Source organism: Diadema antillarum, unplaced genomic scaffold (genome assembly GCF_040938485.1).
Source record: "Diadema antillarum isolate AM-2024a unplaced genomic scaffold, OU_Dant_1.0 seq00000160_RagTag, whole genome shotgun sequence".
In the NCBI taxonomy this organism is placed as follows: Eukaryota; Metazoa; Echinodermata; class Echinoidea; order Diadematoida; family Diadematidae; genus Diadema; species Diadema antillarum.
This window is the reverse complement of record NW_027271231.1, coordinates 1,539,117-1,550,943: the sequence shown is the minus strand read 5'-3', so window position 1 is coordinate 1,550,943 and position 11,827 is coordinate 1,539,117. Positions and strand designations below refer to the sequence as shown.

Sequence of the window (11,827 nt, the reverse complement as noted above, 5' to 3'; positions counted from 1 at the left end):
GGCCACGCTCTCGGCCGCGGCCGAGCCCGGGCTTTTCTCATGTAAACGCAAACTGGGCCAAATGCACGGCCAAATTTAGTCTGGCTTCCAGACCCTCTGTCCGTAGGCCCTACTATTTCGCTATTTAGGATATTAACGCCCTCAACGTCGAAAACTATAGTTTAAGGTGGTTTTGTCCTGCAAAGGATTTTTCCTTCGGCAAAGGCGGCGACTTCATCGCCGCCGCGGAGTCCAGTTGGCAAAGGGTCTGGAAACCAGACTACACCAAATTGCGTTTGTTTCAGTGCCATATACAAGCAGAGCGCCACTACGACAAAATATTGAAAGGCTTGAATTAAAAGCCCGGGCCGAGCCCGGCAGTGTAAACCACAGAACGGTGGTGTAAACGGACAAAATTGCGGGGTCGGCCCCGCGATTGAGGCCGGGCTCGGCCGCGGCTCGGCCCAGCCCCGCACTGCAAACGGGGTCAATGAATGGATGAACGTGTGTAATATCAGTGGATGGAAATTAAACCAGCTGAATCTTCTTCAAATTGCAAGAAAAATATGAACTTTCTTCCTCTCCCTCCCTCTGTTTTCTAAACTCTCTCATCCTTATGACTCAATTTCTCTCTTGATATTCTTCTACATTGAGTATTGCGATCTACCTACAAAGTTGATTTTCTATCACACGCTCTAAATGTAGAGAACTCGGTAATTCTCTTTCCGTTATCGAGAACCTGATTGAGTTTGCCGTTACTTCTAGACCACTCGATAGCGATTTCACCCCATGTGATGCTTGTATCACGAGCCTGTACAGGAGCTAGTAATTGATTTTCCACCAAAGATGAAGATGGATGTGTTAGCTAACGGAACAGAAGTGTCAGCCCGTTACCATAATGATCTTATAATATTGCCTTGGCCTGTGTAGTTCTTTGTTAGACACTTTCTTTACTGTTCTTCATTTTTCTCTTAAGTTCTCAGTATAGTGCACAAAATAAAGTCAAGACCATCATGTTATTTTCATCTCCATGATTCTCTTTCCTTATTGAGATAAGTTGTTTTTATTTAGTTTGTTAATTTCATTTTGTATTACTGAATGCTAGGTAACTCGTTAATATACAGCACATTTCGCATTTGCCTTGTGGTTTAATTTTCCTAGTTAGAGCACTGAATGTCCCAGCAATCACACGAATAAACAGGAATAATTGTAGGAAGACACCAGGAAGTACACCAAAGAAAAATAAATTTTTATTTAGTCATGACCATTCAAAAAATAAGTCTGTTTATCAATGTAAAACGACGATGACTTTCTGCTGAAATGTAAACTTGGGTAATTTATTCGTCCTTTAATAATGTTAGACAAATATTAAAGAAAGAAGAAAATGTATTACAACAAAACACACACACACACATACACACACACACACACACACAAACCTTGAGACACACATCATCGTCAACACTATGTGTATCGAAAATAAAAATATTTTCAAGTATACATACAGGTAAAAAGGTACTATCGAAATGGTTTCGTAAGGAAATGCATAACAGCTAGAAGTGATTCTATTTGCTAGGCGTATTTGATAACAGTCAATCATGGAAACCATTCTCCCGACTCAAAGCGAATGAAAAACAACATGTTAATTGGCCGTAGAAAGTAAGACGTACAGACATACATTGTATTCAATTTCGAGTGTTTGAAAGTTTGAATCATGATATACCGTATTCATATCCCAACAAGTTATCTTATTAAAACTAAGATCCCATTTCATAAAAAAAATTGTTATCAGTGAGAACTGCCACATTTCTGTGACAAATTTGCTCTCACCCAATCAGATGCAGGGATTTCAGTAGCTTATCATAACAACCATCGCCACTGGTCATTTATAACATGTTTTAAGAAACGGGGCCGAGAGATGTCTGTGTACCATATAATGTATACTGTAGCTATTCCATTACCAGCACTGCTCTTTCAGAAGAGTTTGTCATGTTAACCACACCAGGGACCTCTTTCATAAAGATTGACCGTAAGATCGACCTTACGAACGATTGATGCGATTCAAAGAAGTTACGTTCAAACTGTTATTAAATCTGTGCTTTGAATGAAGCGGAAGTATTTTTCTAAAACAGACTTACGATCAGTATTGAGCTTACCCTCGATTCGCCGGGTTGTCTCAATAAATCAAGCGTAAGAGATCAATCATAAATCTTTATGAAACAGCTAGGCCCCAGATCAACATAATGACCTCCCCATCAGTCCTTCCGTCTCTCTCTCTCTCTCTCTCTCTCTCCATTTTTTCTCTCTATATAATTAGGCCTTTAGTAACATACATCAAATAAATCTTTCCCGATGCTTGAATTCTTATTTTATACTGCAGGCCTATATACGTCTTTATTTCCTCCATTGATGTGTGCCTGTGGATGCATGTATTTGTGTCTGTGTACTTCCATGTCCTCACATTATATATAATATAATATATATATATATATATATATATATATATATATATGTACATACATATATATATATATATATATATATATATATATATATATATATATTGTGATGGTGGGGCATGGCGGTGGTTCAAATTGATTTAGAGAGTCGCCCACATCTCCAAGTTTGTCTTTTTCCCAATAACACGATTTCGTTCAAACAATCAAGCATAAGTATACATTATTTTGCTGTATTTTCTTGTAGCATTTTCATGAGTATCTTCATGTATTCTGCGTAACATTGACTTTCGTAACTATTGTATTTCATAGAATTTATGTGATACTGGAAATGAAATTTTGATTTGAATCGAATTGAAGGTCAACTGTATAATCATGTGAAACGTCTTGTCCAAGGGATTTCCTCAGAGACAAACAGTGAATTACAACGTCACTGCTTGGGAAAAAAGGAGAAAACAAAGCAGAAATCTTCAGGAAACGGGAACAAATCTTAGAAGAGTGTTGCTATCAACGAGCAGGTGAGGAGAAGGATGCTGAGGTTGAACACATGACCAGAACCGTCGGCTTGAGTTTTTATTGGCTTGTTATCACTGCCATGCGAATCACAGTCGGGGTTGACGTCGATTGCAAGGTCCCCACGATACGGAACTCCGTCGTCGCCATATTCGCCGATCACGGATGCGCACTTGTGTACTAAGGGTCTCCCGTGTTCAGCTGTATCGTCCGCAGTGAAATGACAAAGGAAACGAGAATAACAGTATCAAGCATACGACACTAATATCCCCCGACCAGTTAACGATTTGTTACAAGCTGATACCATAAAGTAAGACGGCATGAGCCTCTACCCCCCCCCCCACCATCTAAAAAAAAATTGTTTTTTGTTTTTTGTTTTTTTTACTCAAACTCGGACCTTGGAGTTGACACTCGGTGGATACTTTTTTTTCATAAATGACATTATCGTGTATTGATTTTAGCATAAAAGACCCACTGCTCCGTTGGAATCATATATACATTGGTTATATTATGGTTGTCTATCGGGGGTCATCCCACGAGACCGACACTAGGTAAACACAGCCCACGAGTTCAGTAGATACAAAACGGGGCTTAATACGTCGGTCTAGTGTCGAACTCATTGGCTGTATGACTCGCGAGCTGTATGACTTGTGGTTATCGATCTCGTCGACGTTCGTATACCCGTCCATGGCATCCGAAGATAACTCCACCGTTATGGATATTTCATTTTAAATACATGAATGTGAGTATTAACCCGTTCCTTATGGGAACGTGGTAGCCTGCATGCATATCAAGTCTATGGGTATTTCAGAATTCAGTATGGAACGGGTTAACTCACCCTTTCCAGAGATGAAATACGTAGATCCAACTTGCACGTCTACTTGCCCACAGACATGAGTGGATTTGGCCAAAGTCAGATCAGAGCCCCGTTTGACTTGGGGCAGTGAGCGCGATGAATTCTTGAAAACCTCTGAAACGGTCCCATTGATCCGATTTTGGTCCTGGCTGAGAATTTCGACTTTGATTGCTGTTAACACAATGAATGCATTGCGTGGATTAGAAAGATATTGACAATTATTTTGATAGATTGCATATAGATATTGACTATTCAAAAGATTGCCGTGAAAATTGAATGAACATCCTGCCATCTACTTGAGGCGGCATTCGCTATACGTAGTTGAAAATTGGTCCTTATAGTTATCTGCTCAAAACCTATGAAAACCGATACTCTGATGGGCGTCAAAATATCATCACAATTTGTCATGATTTGCTTTGAAGTGCAATTTTGCACTATGATTAATATTTGACTTCGATAAATAGTGTTAAATCAAACAACTAAGGGAAGAGATTCAACATAAGAGGACCTTAAATATGAAAAGTAAAATTTGAAAGTTCAGATTAAAAAAAATCATACCTTTCCCATTATAATATGTCTGACGATGCCATTTTATAGGCCAAGGCTAACAGGGAGTGAAATAACACCCTAACTGCAACTCTAACTGTCTACTATAGTTTTTACCAATACTCTGCGTTTTCTTTTAAAAGTCCTCGAAGTGATGTGCCTCCTACTTTATTGCAACATCTACTTAAATTACTTGACAAAGTATGCATTGTTTCTATTCATGCGTTCATACAATAATTTTGTATCAAACTTTGTGATTTGCATTTGTTATAACAAGTAATGTGGTTTATTTAATGTATACTTTGTATTTGTATTACCTTTGATGCATGGACATAAAGCACAACTTGAATTGAAAAAAAAACCCTATTGTGATCACTATACATACTGCTACAATTAACACTGTTTCTAGTGCTTCTACCACCACCACTTTCACTGAATATAAACTTTTGTTCATAATGACAATGATCGAAATTATAATCTTACTACAGCAGCTAGTACAATAATATCTCTCTTAACGTAATATTTATTGTCTCTCATTTAGGCCTACTTCATTAATTGTAGCGATCACACGGTAGGGCGTATTTAGGCACAATGTATAGTCTCAAATGCGATTTCTTATAAACCTCTGCATGCCTGTGGCAACGTGTTTGTTGTTGTACAAATTCTCTGGGATTCCAAAATCTTGTATGATAGTACAGTCAATGTTTGGGTTAATTTACCGAAATCTGCCATGCAGATCTTCGACTCATCAGCGACGGCCGGGCAAAAACAAGCCTGCGTCTCACCGGGGAAGACTGCCGCTAGCACGATGATTACACACGTGCAGTGAAGCAAGGTTCGTAGGGCTGAAAGGTGGATTTGATTAAAGAGGAATCGAAGTTATGGGGGAAAATGTTTCGTTCGGAGAGGGTTATACAGTGATGTCATATCATATTCTTGTTGAACAGAATAAAGTAAGTCAAACGACATAAAGTAGACGTTCCAAGTGAACTCGCACATAAAGTATAATGATGATTACTAAAATTAATGAGATTTACAAAATGTTAAAATATCCCTTGCTTTATACGAAATAGTGATCACTGTTGGCACCACAGTACAATCATGAAGATCAGATTAGACAAGGAAATAATTTCTCCACAATTCTTGTACAAGAAACAGATGATCGGAAGTCATGCTGCTTCGATAATTTAGCATTTACCACGTCTCCTTGTGTTTTCCTAATGATTTGATGTGTAGAGTATCAGGTTCTTTTTTTTTCCAAAGTTCAAAGTTCAAATTTATTTTCATTTCCATCAAATTAACATCGTTCACCTGTTGTGTGTGTTCCTTGTTCTTCTCTCTCATCGTTATTGACCCTTCTAGCCCAATTCATTCTGCATTCTTTTACTCCCAGTTCCCTTCCTTCGCAACGATCCTCTATCTACTCAAGTCTTTACGCAACCCATGCACACTGCTATGTGCATCGATTATTTCCCGCGCCTTCTCACATTCCGTCTGCCGTGTCTGCTGGCTATTCTCCCATTGCATAATAACATGGCATTCCTTCATTACAGCGCTACTGTTTATGCAGGTTCATATCTTAGACAATTTCATCTTTCGTTATGGCTGATCTCTCGAATGCACCCTTTCATTCCGTGCCAAATGACGATTTTTTTGAATTGCATAGGCTCACAACATCCGAATCTGACTCAGTTGATGAGGCATAACACAAGCAACTCCTTATGACAACTTCGTTGCCGATAATCTTAATTCAGCAGTAAATGAACTGCCTTATGATTTTAGTAATGATTTAAATCTGAACACGTCATGTAATTACATAACAGTTAATCAATTCAAAGATATGTATTTTAATTTCTCTAAAGACACGTTTTCTCTGTTGCATTTTAACATAAGAAGTCTGAATAAACATTTTGATGAGTTAAATTTTTTTATTAGAATCCGATGCTAGCCAATCACTCTCTATCATTGGACTTAGCGAAACCTGGTTGACTTCCACTACGGAAGATTCCTTTGCAATCGACGGATACAATATGTATGTCAGTAATAGATCGGACAGAAGTGGAGGCGGTGTTGCATTTTATGTATCAAGTATTTTCAAATGTATTGTTCACAACGACATTTGTAGAATGGACAACGCTGTTGAATCTCTTTTTGTAGAAATTTCTATCCCAGGATGTAGGAATGTGTTATTGGGTATAATATACAGACCTCCTAATTCGAATACGTTAGATTTTGTGACCTTTCAGACCTGGTAAAAAACCCAGTTTTTAGAAATAAGGATTGCTTTCTACTTGGTGATTATAATATTGATTTGCTGAAATCTGGAAATGATTATATCCCAAGCGAGTTTCTTGAGACATTTTTGTCTTCATCCTTTTTGCCACTCATTACTAAACCGACTCGCGTCATGGATCACTCTGCTACTTTAATTGACAATCTGTTTTGCAATATCTTACCTCTTCCCGATTCTTTTATAATTCTCTCAGATGTCAGATGTGACCGACCATTTCCCAATCATGACTCATTTTACTTTGAAAAATTTGGCTAATGATGCTAACCCTTCAGCTCCTTTATGCAAACGTAGAGTCTCATGTGAAAAGTTAGCCAGTTTTGATGCCGCTCTTGATAATGCTGATTGGTCACGAGTTTATGAAAATGATGAAGTTAATCTGTCTTTTGATAATTTTATGGAAATATTTAATTCTCTTTTGGATGATATTATTCCAAAGCAAAAAAGTATAATGGATTATAAAAAGACACCTAGGTTACCGTGGATTTCAAAATCAATTCTTCGTTCAATTAATAGAAAAAATCGATTGTATTATAAATATAAAATGGAAAAAACTGAACGATCAAAGAACAAATATACATTATATAAAAACACATTAATTAGGATTTTACGTTTGGAAAAGAAAAGGTATTATTCTCAGCAGTTGTTGAAATTTAAGTTTGATATTAAAAATACCTGGAAAGTTTTAAAGCAGGCAATGAATATTCCGAACAAAAAAGCAGAAATAGATGAAATAAAGTGGGATGATGAAATAATTGATGACCCTGTTGATATTGCAAATGTTTTTAATTCTTATTTTTCAAAAATAGGTGAAACGCTTGCTCATGGTATTCCGGCTACAGAACAGAATTTTACTGAATTCTTAGGCCAGTGTAACCCCAACTCTATTTTTTTAACTCCAACAAATAGATATGAGATTATCGATATTGTATCCTCTTTAAAAAAACAAACGTAGCTCCGGTTATGATGATATAGATAATTGTATCCTTAAGGGTGTTATATCATCAGTCGCAGATCCCTTGGCTCACATTTTTAATCTGTCAATTTCTAATGGTATGTTTCCTGATAAACTGAAATTGGCTAAAGTAATTCCAATATTTAAAAAAGGCAATAATCTGGATGTCAGTAATTATCGTCCAATCTCTTTATTATGTTCATTATCGAAAGTTTTAGAAAAAATAATATACACCAGAATTACCAAATTTTTAAATGTGCACAAAATATTCACAAATTCCCAGTTTGGTTTCCGAGAAAAACATAGTACCATCCATGCAGTTCTTCATTTTATTGATAAAGTCGTTAATGCAACTGACAATCATTCTCATTTAATTAGTATATTCTTGGACTTCTCCAAGGCCTTCGATACAATTAATCACAACATTTTACTCCACAAGTTATCGCACTACGGAATACGTGGGAAGGCCTTGGAGTGGTTCAAGACTTATTTAGCTGACAGAAAACAGTTTGTTTCAATTAAAGATAATAATTCAGTTATAAGAGATGTAAAGTGTGGTGTTCCACAGGGAAGTCTTTTAGGGCCGCTGCTATTCATAATATATATCAATGATTTTTCCTCTGTTTCAGAGGTACTTTCCTTTATACACTATGCTGATGACACCAGTGTTTTTCTTGCCCATAACGATATCGTTGTTCTTGTTCAACAAGCTAATACAGAATTGAAAAAAGTGACCAACTGGGTCAGAGCTAACAAGTTGTCATTGAATGTTCAAAAAACAAAATATATGCTTTTCAGCAATACTGTTGATTCTTTGAATTCAGAAATAGTTCTGGATGATTGTAATTTAGAAAGTGTGTCATATTTCAAATTTCTTGGTTTTTTGTAGATAATAAACTTTCTTGGAAAATACATATTGATCATATTTGCAAAATCATCTCTCGAAATATAGGTGTTATGAACAGACTAAAATTTTATATTCCTGAAAAGACATTACTTGTGTTATACTCCTCTTTGATACTCCTTTACCTTCATTATGGAAGTTTAGCTTGGGGCAATACACATCAGACGCTGCTGAATAGAGTGTTATTATTGCAAAAAAAAAAAAGCCCTCCGTATCATTTCCATTTCTCCCACTCGTTCACATACAAATGTATTGTTTAACTGTAATAAGCTACTAAAAATGAACGAATTATTTTTATACAACTTAGGCCAATTTATGTATATGTATGATAACAGTTTACTGCCACCTATCTTTGGTTCTATGTTCCAAAAAAAATCGATCATTCCATAATTACCCCACCCGACGCTCTAACGAGTTTCATTTACCACTTCTTCGAACGATTCTAGCAAAGAATACACTTATTTACACTGGACCTAATTATTGGAATTCCCTGAACCACGATATAAATTCTGCTCCCTCTATATACTCCTTCAAAAGGAGATTGAAGTTTTTTCTTTTGCAATCCTATAATGACGACCCCCTGAATCAGATTAGTTCATAGGCTTATTTTGTTTCCCGTCCGCAAAATCTTTATTGCCGTTTTTTCATTATTGTTACTTTTGCCTTAGCTTTGATTATGATAAGATCTTCTTTAACTTATACCTCGCAGTTGAAGGGTTTGTTGTATATTCTTCTTTTCTTCTTCTTCTCTTTCTTCCTCTAACCTCCGAGGATCGTTGTCTCTGTTGCTTACTCCTGTCTATTTTGTTACCTCTTCGTCGCGCTGTAGTCTTGTTTCCTGTCGTGTCGTCAAGTCAGTTTTCTTCCCTATAAGTAGTCTTGTTGCTGTCCCAGTCTTGTCTCATGCTCATTATTTCGTTTGTTATTGTTTTGTGTGTAACTGTTTGTCCGTCTGTCTCTTAGTGGGCTGCTAAACTTTTTATGCCAAACTTTTCGTGCTGCTTTGTTGCTATATTTAGTCAAATTTTGCATCGAGTTTTTAATACAAGAGGGGCCCACACTCTACAAGCATTGTCTTTTTAGTAGGTCCCTCCGTTTTTTCACACAGTGCATATTGACAATTCTTTCATTTTCGTTACTTCTGCAACAATTGCAATGTATTGATACTATTAGTTTTTCTCATTATTGTTGGTTTCTTTGTACGAATTTACATACATTGTTTCTGTCACTCAAGAAAGTGAGATTTATGTCTGTATGATTTTATTGTGGAAAAACGAATAAATTCGAACTTGAACTTGAACTTGAACAGAGAAAATAATATACAGTAATATATAAGTAGAACATAAATGTAATAATCGCATAAATGTAAATTAACAGAATACATGTGATAATGAGTAACAAAATGAAGAAAACATAATTGTATTTCTTTTAAATATATACATTATGCATAGTGCAAATCAAAATAAAAGGATGGGAATGGAAACAGAGGGTCCAACTAAAAAAGCATAAGCTTGTGCGATATGGGACCCTCAGAAAATATTATTGAGAATCATGTGGTCATCGTTCAAATTATCCTGCTCATATCATTTGCAAAACAATTAAGACTAATTATCCAAATATACAGGACTTTGGATCAAGCAAAAAAAAAATGCAAACAAATTAACAAACAACCAATTTCAATACCCATCAATTTAAGCATTTTTGGACACATTTTCATCATTACCAACAGAGAGCTTTGTTCAATTTCTGAAATATCTTGGATTTATCTGAATATAATTGGTGATTTGAATTGTACTTCCTTTTGTCTTGCCCCATTATACTTTGCACCATTTTGTACCGTCTTGTACACCTGAGTTAAGAAAGAGTATGTTGCCCTGGGACGCATATAATCATTAGATTGCAGCTGAGCACTGAAGGAATATTTCTGCGTCGTAGCATTACAGTTCCTGCATGCGATGCAATACAAACGTGGATGATTAATAACATTCTTACACAGAAAATGATGACAATTTAAAGAAAATGGCACCACTGTAAATTGCTCATTCACCCTCTATCTCTCTGCATGGCTCTCTAATTCTCTATCAGACACGAAAAAAAAAAGAAGAGATAGAGTCAACAATTCTCTCTCGAACATTTTAACGCCTTAGAAAATGAGAACTGATCATACATACTTTTCATGGTGTATTCTAAAGTGAGGAGCGCTGAATGAGTTGTTCTTCTTGAAGCTTCTGCCTCGCAGTAATGATTAGGTGTGCTCTATGAAATCGAAATAAGCTTTACGAAGAAAAGGCCTTCCTTGAGCTCCTTTATGTGTGGTTTGTTGATGAACTTTGAACACTGCAGACAATATTATCATAACAGCAATTCATGAGTAATATAGTGTATGATAAAGATTGTAATCTTAATGCGCATGCGCATAAAGTTCAAAGTCCGAAGGAAACTTGTGATAAAGTGGTCGGCAATGTTGTAAACGAACGTTCAACTTGAAGAGTTCCTTCTATTGTTCTATGCGGTTTCTATCTGAATTGCCCTTCTAGCAAACACACAAACAGAAAAATATCCACACTGTAATATAACGTTTTATAATTCAAGGAGGCATTCAGGGGATGTCAGGGACTAAGTCTAAAGACCACTGTCCATCAACATAATAGTATACTAAATTAACCATGGGACTGTACAGTACTGGTTGAGGTAGGGATTCATGTTTTGAACATTCCTAAGTGAGATAATGAAAAGCCTCTTATGAAATATGAAAGAGCATGTAATTTTAAGAAGGATTCAACGTTTATTTGATGAAAATTGGTTTTCAAATGGCTGAGATATCCTAAAAAGTGTCAATAATAAAAGACGACATGCCACAACTTTATGAGGATCTCTTTGTTTCACGTTGTTTTTGGATATCTCAGCCATTTCAAAACCGATTTTCATCGAATAAACTTTTGCTACCCCTTAAAACTGCATGCTCTTTGACATCTCATAGAGTGGTTTCTGAATATCTCGCAAAACGTTAAAAGCTAAATCTTCACCTCGATCAGAACTGTACACACCCTTTAATAAACTCCTCATCATTTGGTTGTTGATTTGGTTTAGTACCTTGTACCATGAGATTGGCCCGGGATTCAAGGCAAGTCAGGGAGGTGTTAGAGAAGGAGAAGATACTGAAGAATCAAATCTTCTTTGTAGGCTGCATGCTCCGTGCCGCGGAAAACTAATGCGCTCTCACATAAGTGTTAATAAATTGCGTCGACAAAAGACAACACTTGCATCACTTCTGTCTCGCAAGAAACCCAATGAGCAAAAAATCAATAAAGAAAAAAGTGGGAAATCT

General features: G+C 36.4%; 1 protein-coding gene across 1 annotated transcript; it reads right to left on the bottom strand.

Annotated features, from left to right (window-relative positions):
• Positions 1-2,766: 2,766 nt before the first annotated feature.
• LOC139727908 (uncharacterized) lies at positions 2,767-10,773 on the bottom strand. Its single transcript, XM_071638879.1, has 4 exons — positions 10,671-10,773; positions 5,070-5,195; positions 3,787-3,975; positions 2,767-3,149 (listed from the first exon to the last, which is right to left on the bottom strand). The coding sequence occupies exons 1-4, from the start codon at positions 10,675-10,677 to the stop codon at positions 2,926-2,928; spliced, it is 546 nt and encodes a 181-aa protein (XP_071494980.1). The 5' UTR covers positions 10,678-10,773; the 3' UTR covers positions 2,767-2,925.
• Between the last annotated feature and the right edge of the window lie 1,054 nt (positions 10,774-11,827).